The 18,396-nt window shown below is 40.9% G+C and overlaps 1 protein-coding gene across 1 annotated transcript; it reads left to right on the top strand.

Annotated features, from left to right (window-relative positions):
- The first annotated feature begins 8,957 nt into the window (after positions 1-8,957).
- On the top strand, positions 8,958-14,571 carry LOC115813261 (thread biopolymer filament subunit gamma). The gene is made up of 9 exons (XM_030775876.1): positions 8,958-9,631; positions 9,831-9,891; positions 10,095-10,190; positions 10,365-10,541; positions 11,143-11,268; positions 12,312-12,532; positions 12,863-12,900; positions 14,116-14,154; positions 14,471-14,571. The coding sequence occupies exons 1-9, from the start codon at positions 8,958-8,960 to the stop codon at positions 14,521-14,523; spliced, it is 1,485 nt and encodes a 494-aa protein (XP_030631736.1). The 3' UTR covers positions 14,524-14,571.
- The last annotated feature ends 3,825 nt before the right edge of the window (positions 14,572-18,396 follow it).

The following is an 18,396-nucleotide window of genomic DNA, read 5'->3' as shown; positions in this document are numbered from 1 at the left end:
CACTTTATACCTCTAAGCAGACAATAGATTTAGATTTATTACTGCCGGGCTTCAGAACTGAATAGTTCACTGTATCTGAGATTGTTCTGGACAAATTTAGTTTAATAATCGTGTCCATCTCTCACTCTGACATTTCTACTTAACCCCATCTCTTTGATATTGTTGTCTGTCCTAGTCTAATGGACAAGACAGATATGTTGATGGATAATAATCGAAGCATCCATTTCTGTAGAGCCTTCCTTGTTTGTTTACTTCATAAGTCGCTTTGATGGCATAACACTAATGACTCTCAGATAAATGTGCTTGTCTGTTTGGTATAGTGTTGGGGTTGGTCAGCATTCCATGAGGGGTGGCCTTGTGACAGCACAGACCAGAAAGACCTGGACTCCCCAAATTTTTGATCAGCGCTCATAAATTAGAACATTCATTCATTAGCACAAACTGTTTTCTAAAGGTGTAACACACCCTGTGACCCATGGGTGTAACGCATATTGTACACTAGAGGGCAACCCAGATAAACAGCTATGCAGCTCTGGCTACCACTCTTATCTGGGTAATATTCTTATCAACAACTGGTTACTGAACTGATGGCCTAAAATATCATTGCACCGCTGTGAACAGGAAACCTGTTTCTTTGGTTAAGAAGAGTAAAGAGAGAGAAAAAAAAGAACACTGTAGAGGAAAGTTTCTCTTATCTTGATGAAAAGTTGTTTTTTTGCATCTGACACTGTGGTGTCAGACATGACATGTCTGTTGCAATGCCGCCAGAGAAATTCTACTTTATTTCAATCAGACGCTTGAAAATATACAAGTGCAATAATGTTAAGTTTGCTGAATTAATTTAGTAGCGTGTTTAAGCCTGATCCTTGGTGACATGAATTTGCTGAGTGTGTCAGTCGACGATATGTCCTTGTAGTTGACTCTGTCATGCTCTGATTGACATGTACATGTTGTAATACTGGACTTTAGAGACAATCAGTCTCTTCTCAGGATGTCCGTATGATAAATATCATGTCTTATCCTGCTTGCTTCCATCTTTTACACATGCCAAACAGTTTTGGTCAAGTCAGGCCAGGTCATGTTTTTTCAGATGTCTCTCAAACACGATTCCCACAAGACAGCATAGAAAGACAGGGCATATTGTACTTGAGGGGAGTTCCACAGTCTGTAGTTCTTTGATTTGCATATGTAATGAGCAAGCAAACATCCTTAAGAATACCGAGCCTACTTTCTGTTGGTCACCAGAATGCCTATTTGGAAGCAGAATCAGGTAATTAACTGCCTACATGTTCTCAGACCATTTTTCTTTTTTTTTTATGTCTACCATTTGATTTTTACTCCTACCTCAGGGAAGTATTTTGCGATGCCATGCTCTCAACTTCCACAGATGATGCCTTTCTGTATTGCCTCAATACTGAAAAATACGACGGTAAAACAAAACTTGAAAATCTGTATTTGGGGGGGGGGGGGGGGGGGGGGGGGGGGGGAGACTTTCACTAATTGTTTATTTTTCCGACTAATTGCACCCATTTTAATCTCAGACGCCCCCCTTCTTCCTGCGGTTGAGTGGAGGCAGTGGTAGACTGGAGAGTTGAAATAAACAGAGAGGTGAGAATGGCGCTCACTGACTGTTGCTACTTGGGCAGCTCACCTTAAAGGTCGAGATTTACCACTCAAACCACTTACTGGAGAACTGGTGAGTTCATTGCATTGTGGAAGAACTACACTCACCATCGTAGAAGAATTGATGGTACATCTATTAGGCTAACGGACTCTCATTTTGATTATGGATAAACGGATAACAAAAAATGGAACAGTTCTCGAGAAAATCAGTGCAAACACGACAATGGTGTGTGTGATGTAGAGGGCTTGAAGAACAAAGACAGCTCTAGCCTCACGTGTACTCGGGTCTCTGTGATGAATACAGCAAAAGCCACGTCTTCCCTTTCTTCTTCTGCACATCAGACAAAACAGAACTAAAGAAGTGGGTTCCCATGAGAAAGCTGAATGATTTGTGTGAAGTAGTACTTTCGTTGTTTTTTTTTTTCTTTTTTTTCTTCTCTTCACAGGAGTTTTTTCTGCATTGCATACAAAACTGATTAAATCATACAGAACTTTCAGATCTTTTTTTCGAAATGAATGAGTGCTAAAAATGGCACATCAGTGCTACATTAGTGTCAATGTGCACTCTTTAGAGATTTTTAGCCTTAAGCCTCTGACAAATGTTAGATTTTTATCCTTGCACTACTTTACTCTCACTAAATGATACAAAAATAGGGCAGATTATCAGTTCTACCCACTTGTCTGGTAGCAGTCAAACTTGTGACTCATTTTATTCACAACTAATCTTGCAACAAATCAACAAGCAAACATACACAGACAATGTGTTTCTGTTTCGGCCATCAAGATGTCCTTGAATGCCCTGTCAATGAAAAGAACAAGTCATGTCACCCCAAAAATCATGAATGATGCTGCCCAAAGCTTAAACAGTTTGTAGTTATATATATTGACGGGCAATGTGAATCAACCCAAAGCAGATGACTGCCAATAGAAACTTTAAATAATGGATAGCTTGTGATTAATCATACTCTTGTTTCATTAATCATATTCTCTGATTTTAAATGCACCATTTTTTACGTATAACTGACGCTGTAAGCTCATTGTAGGGCACACAATATTAAATGGAAATAAAGGACATGCTATTGTTTTCTGTGGCCAGGTGGGTGTGCTGGATATATATTACTACTTTCTAGAAACCTGTGGAATGGTGGAAACCTGGTGATGTGGCAGTTCTCATTTCTGGCCCTGTTACCTTGTCATGTGATCAAGCGTGGATGGTTACATAAGTATTAGTGTGTGCCATAGGGCATACTAAAGAACTGATTGATTTGCTGAATGACAGAAAAGCTTGTGCAGGTTTGAACACTAGTATTAGCTTAGGGCTCTCACTTTGAGCATTAGATATTTTATCTAATCACAAAGTGGATTCATTTGAAAACGTGGTACTTATTGAAGGACTTTTGTCTCTTCATGTGTTTACGAAAGTGAAGCCACTGGAGTTTCTCTTTACATTTTTTCTGTCTTTTCTTTATCCATTGTTTCTTTGTGAATGTGTTTTCCCATCTGATCAGAGAAATATGTTTTTTTCCACTTTGGGCTCTGTACACAGCTTGTCATGTCTGTTAGTGTTGGCACACTATGACTATGACTTTTTCAAGTCATAGTTATAGATGCTGCGATCAGAGTTTGCGTTAGACCACAAGTGTCAAAATCCGGCCTTCAAGGGCTGGGGTCCTGTCGGCTTTTGTTTCCACCTCTTAGTCACCTGTTGATTCTCACCTTGAAAAGAGGTGAGAATGTTCCGCAGCCAATCAGAGATTGTATTTAGTTGGTTGGCAAGAAAAACAGCACGACCACGGCCCTCCATGACTGGATTTTGACATCCTTGCGCTCATTTTGACGGACAGGGTCGTAAAAATTCCGTCATAATCCATTATTACCCGTCATTTTAATTTCAATTTTTAAATGATAATAAGACCCATTTAATAACATTTAATTTTCATTCATTCATTTTCATTTTTAATAATTAATATACAGAACAAGACTATTATTATTAATCTATAGATTATGCATTTATAAGGGCATGGGCAGAAAAGATGAACAGAGACACCGACCGCGCGGTCACCTTTCATGTCAACACTACACAAAAGCAGGAGAATGATTTTTTTCCGGCAGTGACAGCGAAGGCCACCAGAAACACGACGGCCACCGTGCCTGAACAGGCAAATATGAACAATGCAATTTTACAAATTTAGACAGTTACAATTAGCTGAACGGAACTCAACTGACCTGCTGCAGCATAGCCCTAGCCTGAACTCAGACCTTCCCCCCGGTCCGCATGGACTTAAACTGGGTGCTCGCTTGTGCCGCTGGCTGATAAACGTTATCAGTATAACTTACTTGTCCTTCATCCTCCAAAGCATCAGTCCCATTTTTCAACTCGTTTATCAACGCCATCACAATTTTTGGGCTTTTTAAAAAAATTTCGGACACTCAGCTGCTGTGACATTTTGCAATAGTATGTAGCGATATAGCCTACTAATGCTCAAGCCAGCTAGACAACCAGGTCATGCTCATGAGATCAAAAACAAGACTAGACAACAGCTAATTAATATGCACACTCGGCCTTCAGATTCTTTCGTCGTTGTTAAAAATATTCTGGTAATGGCGGAAAATATTCGGTTAAGGCGACCTCAGGTTGCGACACTTGTACTGTAATTACTTTCTTCATTTTAGGGAACTCTTGGAGCAGATCACCAAATTTGAGACTGCAATGCTGAAACAAGATGCAGGAAAATGGGTAGCTTATACCACTTACACAGCTCTGATGAGCATGATATATAAAGAAACAACAACAATAAATGAATATTTTGAATGTGTTGAGTGTATCACCGTTATATTTAACTTATGGAACATGGCCTGTCCATCAGATAAAAAAAACTTACACTTCTTCAGGGATGAACCTTTCCTTTACTCCTGAAACAGAAACCAGTACTGAACCCACCCTTTCCCCTTATCTCTGTTCCAGCTTATTCATTCTTTAAATTGCAATTTCTGTATAAAATATCCATTCTGAGTTATCAGTGAAAACCAGTCTCAGCTGTGACATACAGCTGGGACACTGATTCATACTGCTACACACGATATAGCATCTGAAATTTCAAACTGCTGAATTCGTACTCATTGCAGTGGCAGTAAAGAAAGCCCGAAGTGGACCAGTCATAGGGCATCAGAAGGCTCAGCTCGAGCAGCAGGTGTGGAAATATGATTTATCTGCATATATAATAACACGCCGTCGAGATGGCTGTTGCTCTCTGGACTCTTCCTCAACTTGAATTTTTTTTGTTAGTTTGTTCGCACTGTTTTTGAGCAATAAACAACGCTACATTTTTGAACGCCATAATCAACTACGGCAGACAGACTCTGATCGACATCATTTCTGCAGTGGATGCGCAAGGATAATTCAACTAACTCCGCGACAATCTTAGACTACCGTATGTTTAGATGTAAATTGTTTAGCCTATCTACGATGGACTGGCGACCTGTCCAGGGTGTTTCCCCTGCCTTTCGCCCTATGAGCACTGGCATGGGCTCCAGCAAACCCCTCGACCCTAATTAGGATAAGCGGCTTAGATAATGAGTGAGTGAGAGTGTTTAGCCTGTCTGCTACTACAGTATAATATTCTCGCGATACTTATATATTTGTAGCGATACTTAAGTGTGGCGTTGTTGCTTAAAAAGAGTGCTATAGGATTAAATGTTGTTCTGTCTAACTAACCCATTCTCCTCTGTCTGTGATAACTAATCATAATTAACGCATCTATGTATCACATTCTTTATTTGCTATATCGAGAACTGATTCGCCACTAATGTTCTCCTTTCTCCTTCATCTTCTCTGTGTGTGTGTCTCATATGTTTGAGTATGAATGCCTTGTGTGAGTGTGACTGTCTTACTCCCAGGTGTGCCCCGCTCCCCTCCGACTTCCTCATTCCTCCCTGTCAGCCTCCTCCTCATTGCTGGGGATCTAAATAAACTTGAGCTTGAATTCACATAAATGTTCTAGTGCAACAAGGAACAACAGCATAACTCAGCTTCACAGCCTATATACAGTTTATCAGGAAAAGGGGGTCATTTTTTGAGGACATAACACAAACACACAGACTTATTTTAGCATCTATTGCATAACAGGTAGTAGATGTGGGCCAGTGTCTAACTTGTTGCCATTATTTCTTCCTGTTTAAAGAATTTTAAAGTTGGGTTTCACTTGATCGTCTCTCTCTCTGGGATATAAATAGTAAAAATGGACTCTGTCAAGCTCACAAGTCTCATCGTGAGTTTCATAAGATTTCGTAGTTAATTTGGTTATGCTTGACATTTCCCCTTTCAGTAACATGTGCTCAGCGACCCCATCTCTTTCTTTGTTTCAGTCCTCACGGCCATTTTAAGATTTTGGTGTTTTGGGACAGGGTGGAACCTGAAGATAACTTTTAGTGCAAGTTCAGTGTCTCAGACTGACCCGCAGGCCGACCTGGAGATGTTTGCCTTTACCAAGATCATGTGTCCCTGTTAATAATATTTGTAACTTCGATTCTCATAGTAAGTATGAAGGTGAAAAGGAAGGAAGTCGCTTTGTGGTTTTAAGGGTATGCAACTGTGACATGCCAAACAAGACTGAATTTTGTGTGTGACTCATGTGTAACTTTATGTGACTCAAAAAAGGCTGAATTTTATTCATAACACGGTGTCGTAGTTTTTGAAGACAAGTTGCATCATCTAAGTGTACACCTTTCTTTACATGTGTTGTTGTGTGTATGTGGTAGCTTGCGGGAACTTCCAGCAATTTCAATCGTAATTGCTGGGATTGTTTCAGAAGACCACATCATAGCATAACTGCAATGCAAAGAATGAACATTTGAAGAAGACTGGGATGTAACTACAGAAATGAATGTCGTATTTTGGATAGTAGCCAGGCTTGAATTAATCACAGACCACATACTTCTCATACATGATTAGTGAAAACTGAACGGAAGGTTTGAAACTTTCCTTTGGGTAATGTTCCATGCAGTTTGCTTGCAGCTGGCTTCATGCACTAACATCCTCTTAAAAGTTTTCACAGTTCTTCTTTAGCACAAAATGTATGAACTGCTTCCAAAAAGAACAACAGCAACAACAAAACCACCCAATGTGGGATTCATGAACGCAGCATATTTAGTGTGTAACCACATATGTTTAATGATGAATAGCTTAAACTTCATGCAAATTGCATGTAAGTCTCAGTTATCGGTACTAAATGCCCCACCACCAAAATGTTCTGCAAGCTGTGTTTAGTATTGAGCGCATATGTAACAGATAAACATTTAAAAAAACCAAGATAAAAAAAAATGTGGCCTTCTGAAATTCTAAGAGGTGTTAGTGGTTAAAGGAAATGTGAAGTAAAAAAAATGTTTTTTTGCTTTATGGAGAAAATAAATCAGCTATGGCTTATCCTAACATGAAATTATAAGTGTTGTCACTGTGGTTTTGATAGAAGGCTGCAGCCTGTCTGATATCAGTGTGCTGATCAGACACTGGAGGCAGAATATGTCAATTTGTAAAGAGAGGCAACTTGTCAGCCGCAGGTAGCTGGATATTACACCTTACAATGGTCTGAAGTGGATCAACAAACAGGAAAGTTACTCGATGCTTTGAAGGTCTTCAAAGAAAAAAAAAAATAACATCAACCTGCATGGGTTTAGCTTCAGTCAATCATTCATATACAGGACATACAACTGTTCATCCAGCCTGGAAACATTCTTTTTTTAAATCAAGTTATCATTTTCAAACTTGTTACTTAATGAATACAGTTGATGATATGAAGCTCATTTATAACATTTCAGGACTTTGCACCTGTAAAAAAAAAAAAACCCAGAATATCTCTTGTGCATAATGTTATTACTGGCACTCAGAGAATTTGTTTTGCCCTAAAAACAAATGCTAGCCTGTCTTAAAAAAAACTCTTGACAAGTGAAATATCATTATGCTAAAGCCCATTTTAAGATTATACATGTGTGCATGCATGATTTGTGCATGAGACCCAATGTCGCATCAGTAATATTCTATTGCATACAATCCTGTCATATATCTATGAGTATACACAACCACAACTAGTCAACGTACTCATTTGAACATATTTGTGACTGTGTGCATCAAGGTGTTGATTATATCCTGAAAAATTTTTCCACTTAGGCTCAAATATGAAGATTTGTCTGAAGGAGCCTCCTCAGGTCCCCATGCAGCCAGGACACTGTTCTGACACATTAAGGCATACAGAGAACTGCAACAACATGCGGGAGGTTTTGTGCTCCACAAAAGGCTTAAATTACATGCAAAGACTGGAGAAGACTCTTTCATGGTATGCTGTTTTAGGCTCCAAAAAATGTTCCATCTGCTTTTTAAACGGATATGTTGGAGCAGTTGATGTAACCGTACTATAGTCCAATCCTTAGGGCTGGTATGCTTCACCTGTCAGACATAGGCAGGTATATACTGCTCCCTTACCTATAAAAACCTGTCTTAAACTTCTGCAAGGCTTTCAAGACCAGACAGCACCTTGGAGATTCCACATTTAATAATCTTTTCCACAGTGGGGGAGAAAAAAAAAAAAAACATCGCTCATCTCATAAGAAGCAGAATGCTTTCCTTTAAATCGATTGGTTATAATGTGATCTCCTTTTCTGTTGCGCCATAACGTTCTAGTTTAATATTAGTGAACAGCAGTGTGTACCGCATGTTACAATGTGCAAGATAAGAGCAGAGCTGTAGTTGTTGTGTAATTATTTGGGGCCGATATGTTTGGCAACCCGTAGCAAAGCCACGTCTTTAAGCTTGCTCAAGTTTCTCCCATCAGCCATGCAGCAGATGGGACTGATAGATTACAGAAGCTAACAAGAAGAGCCCTGGTATTGCCTTAAGCAACATCTTTTTGAGTAGGGTAATGTAAGGTATCTTGAAGCCTCCTTGACTGAAAAAAAAATACATGTTTCACGACAAGTTTGAATGTGTTTCCTCCTCGTTGCCAAGGTTCAGAGAGAGGGTACGTTTTAATACCCAAGCCACTAAAACCTGCATTCTGTCAATCATTCTGAGTCTGATGCCAATAAAGCATAGAGACAGGCCCAGCCCTTAGGAGCGGGTGGGGTGTTGCCCAGGGGCAGTGGGAATAGGGAGCATCATACCTCAGTTCTGACACAAGCCCAAGCTCATTCTTGCTTACCAAAGAGCTATGCTTCTCTCCGCCCCCACCCCTTCCTTCTCTTAGCAGCTTCTATAAAAACGACCTGACGTGAAGCTCTCTATCTGCCTGCACTCAACTGTGTGTTCGCACTGTGTCGCCTGTAGTGATTTTCATCTATCCATCATGTCCCTGTCATTATCCATGTCCTCATCCAGGCTGTCTGCTGGAGGTAGCCTCTCCGGAGGCCTGGGTCTGGCTCGTGCTGGTGGCGCCAGGCTAGGTCTGGGGCTTGGTGGAGGTGCTGGCTTGGGGCTTGGCCTGGGCGGAGGTCTGGGAGCAGGTGCAGGTCTTGGCCTTGGTTTGGGTGGAGGAGCCGGACTGGGGCTTGGTTTTGGTGGCGGAGCCGGGGCTGGTCTGGCTTTGGGTGGCGGCGGCGGCGGCGGTGCTGGCGGGGCACTGATGGCTAGTCCTGCGTTTGCCATGGGCCGCACCATCGCAGCGGGAGGTCTGAGCGCTGGCTCGGCTCTGGCCGCTGGTCCCGCTGCAGGTCCCGCTGTGGCCCCTGTGCTCTCCAGGGAGGCAGAAAAACACACGCTGTCTACACTAAACGATCGCTTCTCCTCCTACATGGCCAAAGTGCGAACACTGCAGCAGGAGAATGCGGCATTGGAGGCGAAGCTGTCTCAGTTGACTGGGGGCACAGACATGTCCCCTGAGGCATCCAGCACCTCCACGGTGGAGTATGAAGCCCAGCTGAGTGAGTACCGCAGCACACTGGAGACCCTAACACTTGACACCATCAAACTGGAGATAGAACTGGATAACATCCGTGGTACTGCCCACGAAGTCAAGGCCAAGTGAGTTTTCCACACTTAGTGCACTATAAACAAAGCTAAACTGTTTTCTCAAATGAAGTGAGATGTACTTTTTTACACCATTGTTAAAGAGCAGTCAGTGGGCGCGTGTTTCATGTTTTCTGAAGTTGACTTTTAGGCAAAGAAGCAAACAAACAAACAAACATTAGCAAATTTTACTCTGTTGTGTTTTTCTGTACAGGTATGACTTTGAACAAGGTGTAAGGTTTCAGCTTGAGTCTGACATTGCTGCCATGAAAAAGGTGAGTGACAGACTACAGAAAGAAAAGAAAAACTGTTTCAAACATTGTGAGCAATCAATTTAAATACACTATGAATTCTTCAGTATACAGGTAATGTATGTAGCGTAATTAAGCTAATTTTGACGATTTTTGTATGCATCAGTATATTGCTTTAATGAGTAGGCTCACATCAATCGGTACCAACCATCACTGTGTCTTGGCAGGATATTGAAATGGCGTCTGACTTGCGAATCGATCTGGATGCCAAGTATTCCAGCCTGAAAAATGAACTGGACTTTGTCACCAAGACACAGGAGGAGGTAACAAGTTCATTGGATAATTTGGTATTTACTGATAATACTATGCTTACAACGTAACATCATGCTCACGGTTTTCTGCCATCGAAATGGTTCTACATTAGCAGGTGTGTATATGATTCCCTGAGTCCTATCTCGATCTGAACGCCCGTCTTGTTCACTCGTCTGGCTTCACAGGAGCTGTCCACTGTCCAGTCTAAGCTTGGCACCTCGGTGGACACGTCTGTGTCCATGATTGAGGTAGACACCGGCAAGTCGTTCGACGTCTCGGCAGCACTCAACAAGATGAGGATGGAATATGAAAAATCTGTACAGCAACACAGAGAAGAAGCTGAAACCTATTACAAACTCAAGGTGTGCTCAAAGAATCATTTATAATTGCTTCGTCACGTCATCGAATGAATATGAGGATATTGGTTATCTGCATGGTTACAAGATGTAGTATCTAGTATGGTCATATTGTATTTATATTGAGGAAAAAATGAGTAGCATACAGTATGGTTACAACATGTAGATCATTTTTTCTCAGTGTGGTTTAATGCATTTTCTCCAATACTTTTTCAATTATTGCTATTTATTTTTTAATAAGTATACCCCTTTACTGAGTAACACGTCACACCGTTAGGGTTTTGGAATGTGAAACGGCTGCTTAAAGCCAGTGTGTTCCGTTTACATTGACTTCTCCAATGAGGTGTCTCTTAGGGGAAGTACAGTAGGATGTGTATCATATAATGTTTTCCATTCATTACAGTACCTGGGAAACATCGTGGACAATACTGACTGCCGCGTTTCTTCGAAATAACTATACAGACATTAAGAATAGAAATGAATCTAAATAAATCGAAACACATGCAAAAAACAATATGTGACAGCGACAGTGAATGTCATAAGCTCTGCGCTAGAGGAGAGGTGAACTTTATATAGACGTCACTAAACCACTGTCCTTCTCCTGCAGATGGATGAGATGCAGTCGGCTAGCGTTAAGAGCACGGAGGCCATCTCCTCTACCAAAGTTGAGACTGCAGCAGCGAAGAAGGAGCTACAAGCACTAGGGTTGGAACTGCAGGGACTGGTGAATGCAGTGAGTATCTCTCATACATATACATACACGAAATCAAGCTATAGTTTCACTTGCATCACAAAGACTACCAACACTCATTCCTCACGAAGGTTTATCCTACAGAAACTCTGCTTGCACTCTGGTACCTCGTGTGGGAGAACACACATCAGTCTGATAGACTGACGTGTGAGAGTGTAATGACACCCATTGGCTGGGATAACAAACAGCACAGCGGTTCATTGATGTTCACTGACATACTAACTTATTACTAAAATGAACTTATCATTGTGTGCTGAGTTAGAAACTAGTCAAGCAACGATGACATCTCTGTTCTTCTCAATCTACGTCAACGGTACAGACATTCTGAAATTCAGGGGATTTCAGTGCCATGGTTCACAAAGATTTAAGAATCAGAAGAATTTCAGTGTAATCAGATGTGACGGGAAGTGAATGCAGAAAGGAAGATGCTTGCTCTGAATTTTTCTGTTGCTTTTGCTGGCATCTTGAAAACAAATACATGTCTGCCTGAATCAGTGTTGGCTTCCAGCAAATATTTGTCTTTTTTTTTTTTTACCATAAATCTCAGCACTCTGAGACAGGAAACACATGATACAGGAAGTGGTTGCGCTGTCAGCAGCTTGCGATGCAAAAGCCCCCAGTGGCACAGACGTACAGCACCCACTGCTGCGCACCCCGCTGTTTCGGTGGAAACAATGAACATGAATTGTTTTTTATGCTTGACTTACTCTCACTTTCTCTTTGCAAGCCATAGTACCAAAGAATTAGGTACTTTTTTGTATCAAAAAAACACAACTCAATCATGATTAAGGCGATAATATGCTTATGAATATCGTCAATAATCAGGAAGTACACGCATATCTCTCGGACTAAATAAAATCAGCGCTGTTTATGTTTTGTTTTTGTTGTCTCACTTGTCGATTGTTCTCTCTCTTACATTACCATGTGTCTAAGCCGAGTCTTTGTCTGCTGTTTGTGTCAGCGTTTACTGTTAAATTCTCCCTGTTAATAAAAGTCACTACAGTGAAATGTTTACTCCTTAACAGAACCTGACCTTGGAGCAGAGTTTGGCAGAGGCCCATGCCCAGTCCAGCGTTGGTGTGGCAGAATACCAGGCTCAGATTGCCAGCCTAACGTCAGCCATTGAGGTGGCTAAAGCAGACCTCCATAAACAGATCCTGGCCTACCAAGAGCTCCTGGATGTCAAACTCGCCCTAGATGTGGAGATCTCAACCTACAGGAAGCTCTTGGAAGGAGATGATTTCAAGTAGGCCGTCATGTGGTGACAAAAAAAATACAGTGCTGTGTTAAGGCATAATGGTCTAGTCGACATATGCAGTTTTCGGCGTGATATAGTCACAAGAAACCCATTTTAGTGAGAATAAACATTTAAAGGACAGTTAGTGTTAAGGTTTTCACAATGGATTTGATTGTACAAGGCTCTACAGGCCTTCAGTTCATATGATGTCTTCCTTAATATCATCATTGTCATTATCATCATCATCATTATCACCATCATTATCATCATCGCTATCATCGTCACAAACCATGCTAATATCGCTACTTTGGCACTGACTTCTTGACTTGTGTTTCTCAGGATCCCAGAGTTCACAGAAACATCGTACACTTTCACGGGTAAGTGTGGTTGACACTTAGTGAGAATCTCCTCTTACACAAACGGGATTGCCAGGGAACAACAATTGGTCATGTAGATGTCACATGACCCTGGCCCTGGGCTTTTAGGGAAATTCCTACAGTACCTTTGAAATGAAGCTGAGGCTTGATTAGAACCACGGTTACTCAACCTCTCACAGCAACTGATAGTGAAATGATAGTGGTATTTCCATCACAAATGCATTTTTTTTCCATAGGTGGATAAGATCTAGAGTTTTCTGGTTTATAGTGCACTCTGTTGTCGCCTTGATTGACTCTGATACTTGAGTCAGTTTAAAAACTTTAGTTATGCTCCCATTTTGCCATAAACTGTCTTCTATAACAATACATTACAACAACCCAACAAAATTTATTTTTAGTTTCATCAGCATTTACACAATTTTTGGTAAAAAAAAAAATCTTTCTTGTGGTCATGCTGTGAAACATCAGTACGGCTTATCTCTCAGATCAGGCTGCCAAGTGTGCCAAAACTTACAAGTAAACCTAATAAAAGCAATTTGCCCAAGAAGGACTTCTAAGTGTAGACGGAAATTTTGAAGCAGTTCACACTGTCTTGTAACTGAACATATTACACTGTAATTGATACATAGCTCCAGAGGTGTATTAGCTGACACTTGGAAATATCTGATTTTTGTTATCTAGCTTTTCTAGTTGGTTATCTAGTTTTTTTTTTTTCGGGCCGCTAGGGCTTCTAAATTGAATTGATCTTGTATTCTGAGGCTATATCAGACCTTCCAGTTTTAGTCCAGTGACACAACTATGAGAGGTTGGGAGTCCCAGGATGTGCAGTGGGCGGAGCCCTCTTTCACTTACGCTTTTCCATCCTGTAGGGAGTGCCCCGCCCTACACCAGCACCCCTCAGGGCTCCCCCTCACTCCCTGCCCCTAAGGACACACATTCTAGAAACAGACCGACAGGCAAGTCTAAACTCGAATAGGCAGGTGCAGCGTAGGGCTGCACACGACAGGAAGCAGGCGTTTGGTAGAGAATCTAGCACAGACTTGCTGATTACATGACGTTATGCCCTTCACTGGTTCAATTTGGCACTGTAGTGATAACAACTGTGCTGTTTTTTTTCCAAAAGATTTGTTCCCATTTTTATTTTTGTATTCTCTTTCATGCATCACTTGTTCCTTTTCTCTCTCTCTCTCTCTCTCTCTCTCTCTCTCTCATTAGCTGGGGCAGGAGGAATACAGGTCAAAGAGATCATTACAGGTAAGGAAACTTTTACAGTGTTAACGTGGGTTTTGACATCTCTTAAACTCAATGCTCTAAACAGGAGAATCATCAGCGTAATGCTGTGCATTGCCTTTATGTCTTACATCTAGCGCCTTCACCCCCACGCACATAACACTGCCCCCAACGAATACAAATTTCTAGCCCTGAACTTTAAGTTTCCTTTAACTTTTGTTTCTTTTTTTTTTTAAGTAGGATTCTCTCCTTGTTGAATCTATGAATGAAGCCCGTATATGAGGTCCATCCCTTAATGCTGATTTTCTGGTTTTGTTTTTTTTTTCCCTACGTCGTGCAGAGCACACAGAGACGTCTGTCATCTCTGACGCAGACGAATCAGAGTCCACCTAAAATCTTCCGTCCCCGCTCTTCCACAGCAGATGACCCCGCCGCACCGCCGTACTTTGGTCTCTGCCCAAAATCTTTTCACGACAAATAAACACTGCATCTTCATTTTGATTGTGTGCCTTCTTTTATTTCTACGAGCTCTCATGTCCTATAACGTAAATACTGTCCCCCCACAGATCACATGTTGTTTACATTTTACATATGTCACGTAGTCACACATGGGATCATATGATAAGTCCTGCAGAGGGCCAGAGGATCCTGAGGATGACATGTGTTTTTTCTCATGATATTTCCCTTCCAAGTCACTAAACACACATGCTGCCCCTGTGCTCTCATCCCCCTGTCTCTCTGTTCCAGACCTACCTCAAAATAACATCATTTTTACATCTGCAACTGAGTATGACAGATATTACAGAAAACAGCACAGGAAACAGAGATTGTGGTGCAAGGTATATCTGTACGTGCGCAGCCCTTCAGCGGGTGTGGGAAATGCAAAGCGTGAGAAAATCCGTACCGTGTGTGAACTGTGTGAGACAAGAGAAGAAACATCTGCTCGCTTTTCAAAGTTCGATCTGTTCCTCTTTGTGCATTTGTCTTTGTTCTGTTCATCCACCAGGCCAAAGGCAAAAATGACTGCGTTTACCACGAGGTTTCCTCAGAGATTGATTTAGATCACATTGCCCTGCCTGTTTGTTGGGTTGAGGAAAGAGCTGATCTCTTGTTTTGTTTTGGGGGATGACTCTGGTCTGTCATAATGTAGTTATTGCGCTCAATTTTTTTTTGGAGACAGTGAGAAAATGAAGAAGTGCTACTTCTGCCCTTGTCATGTTGTTTTTCTCTTTAAGTCTGTTTTTCTAACTTGTTTTTTTCTGACCAGAATCTGATGTCACTGTCGGCTCGCTAATGTCACAGCAACCTGTGCCTTAGGAAACTCGTGTTTACTCTATAAGTTGATCTATCAGCTTTTCTTTAAAACTTTGACTTTGACGTTTATTGGAAATCTGTCTATCATTCCAGATAACATGACGATGTGGTCAGAATGGATAACTCAATTTTTAGCTCTCAGTTGGCTTATGAAAAGCGATTAGAAGTGAGACTGTTAGATACCAACAAAAAACAAAGCTTTTGTCCTGTCTGTTCTCTCCCCCTCCACCCCCAAACATGACCACTCAAAGGAGATAAACACTCAAAGGTCTTTAACTTACCACCCACACATACACTTTGCATTTGACAGTTAATTCTGTCACAAACATATCAGCACACTCCCCCCCCATCCCCCCCGCACCCCAACACACCCACTCCCACTCACACACTCACACAGTGAAATGGCTGATTTAAAAAAAAAAAAAAAAAGATTAAAATGTCTTCTATATAGTGTATCGTAGATACATATGGATTAGTGTGAAGATAGACATTGAAGGAGTCTGCTTTGCATTGATGAATAGTAAAGGTTGATCTGGGGGCACAGGGGTGGACGCTGGGCTGGTGTAAAGTTTTGCGTAGTTGGTTCCCCAATCAGACTTGTGGTCTGGCGATGTCACGCAAAAGCTCCCCACAGGATGTTCTAGGGGCTGCTGTTTGGAACAAACAGATAACTCATTTACTTTCGACTAATGGCCTCTCACACAATGTGAATATAGTAGCATAGTCACGCAAATGTCTCTTTCTATCGCCATGGCATCACCATAACGTTACTGGGATATCCCCTAAATCAGTGGTCTCATCTTTGCCAGCACTGATTCAAATCAGACGTGCATTGAATCATGTCAACAGAAAAAAAAAAAAGAATGTATTTTGAACCTATGCAAACTACAATAATTATAAATATCTCCATAGGGAAATAAATGGTGAGAAGATTATGAAAGTAAATATGACTTATGCCTGCCACATGCAATTCATTTTAAAGAAGTTTTTTTTTTTTTTAACAACATTATTACTTGAGAAACTCACTGGAGTGTAGAAAACTTTCTATCAGCGCTTAATTTTCTGCTGAAGCGTAATGTATCAGAGCAGTTTTACAGCAACAACATGCTGATCCACCAACAGTTAAACATATCTTTTTTTTTTTTCCACTGTGTGTGACAACAACTGCGCTTGGCTCAAACCTCAGGCCGAGTGAAGCCTCAGCCCTTACACCTCTGTCTCTGTGTACGCCTATACGTTTTGGTTTTGATTTTGATTTTTGAAAAGGGGTCCGCAAGCTGGGGACGTTTTTTTTTTTTTTTTTCGTTTGTGTGGGTGGAAAACGCATAGCAACAAAACAGCTTTGTTTTGTGACTCTTTGCGTCCTTTGAACTAGAGGGGCATTTTAGGTTGTACGGCGAGTGCGCTCTGGTGTGCTCTCTTAAAAGAAACGTTGAGTTTATTCGCTGATGCCTAAAAGAGTTCACAGGATATTACACATATGTCTATGAGAGATTAAAAAAAAAAAAAAAAGGTGCTTTCGGATGCCCTTTCTAAGAGTTTCACCACTGGGTAGTGAGTTTAGTGACGCAAACGATCATCTGACAGCTTACATACTAAACGTTGCTCTTTTGTTAGCATCACCTTTTGACATTCACTAAAACAAGCAGAAAACAACATGATGGGAAGAGGAAGTCAAGAAAATTTCTCTCTGGAGAACTTCTCTTTTTACCCTGTCTGAATTCACAAATGATTAAAAAAAAAAACAGACAAAAAAACCAGACAAAAAAACCAAACTCAGACATCACAGGGAAGAGTACAGTGCACGGACACACGGCGAAAAGAACTGGTTTCACTCAGGCTGATATTTAAGCGATACCTTCACAGACATTCTTCCCCAAAGTGGCTTAGAAAAAGCTATAGGGAATTTAAGACAGCCTTCCTACAAACAGAAATCTTCAAAGACACCTCAGTATCACACAAAACTGCCGGCACGTACAATGTTAATGCCACTTTACAGCAGCAAAAGCAGCTTTAACAATCTGAGATTCTACGTCACTTATCAATATTAAACATTCATGTGACTCGAAATGTGCGCAGCCTCTCTGTTTTGGGTGTCGAGTTCAGATTTAGAACCGTCAGTCAATCAGTGTCTGATCCAAGATTTTGTCTTGAACAACATTATCTTGTCAAATTCTCAAAAGCGTTCTCTTTTTTATTTTTTTTGCAATATGAAAACAATGAGCTTTTAAATACATGATTAACATTGCAGAATCTGTAATATTTCTGTACATGATACCTTTACATTTGGTTTTGGGGGTTTTAAATAAATAATAGGCTGTCTTGTTCCAAATGGCAAGCCAAGGCAGGTACAATGTATTACTTTTCAAATTTCTGACTTCAACTTGACAGCAGCTGAAGGTAATCATTGTAATATGGAATTAGACAAAGAAAATGAAAGAAAGTAGATATATTTAAATCACTGGAATTCTCCACAAAGAAATCTCATCTAAGTTGTCTGAACTCACTTACCGTGTACTGCACTAGGAAAGAGGAGGTTGGCTGTGCTCCTGACAGTACATTTCTACCTTGCTAGTTTCTCTCTTTCTCTCTCCATCTCTCCATAACTTTGATATCCCTCAAAAGAAAGAGTGTTGAAAATTGATGAGGCGCACAATCTCAACCTCTAATTTGAATATATTATCAAAGCCCAGTTTTCAGGAGCAAATAGGTTTACCTGTCTTTGTTCAGCATGTACACTTCCAGGTATGCGTACCTTCAAATGAAAGTGCTATTGGTTTTAATGTGTGCAGGAAATCTATACGAAATAATTTTGCTCTCTGCCTCAGGCACTTAGTTATATATCTCATATATGCGTGCACATATGCATGAAACTGTTTTTAGTTGCGTGTAAATCTAGCCATGCTAACAGTTCGTTAGAGCATGCAGGGGGAGCGGCGGGGAGAGGGGGCG

Source organism: Chanos chanos, chromosome 5, assembly GCF_902362185.1.
Source record: "Chanos chanos chromosome 5, fChaCha1.1, whole genome shotgun sequence".
NCBI classification, from domain to species: Eukaryota; Metazoa; Chordata; class Actinopteri; order Gonorynchiformes; family Chanidae; genus Chanos; species Chanos chanos.
Note: the sequence above shows the minus strand (reverse complement) of the source record. Positions and strands in the feature narration are given on the sequence as shown.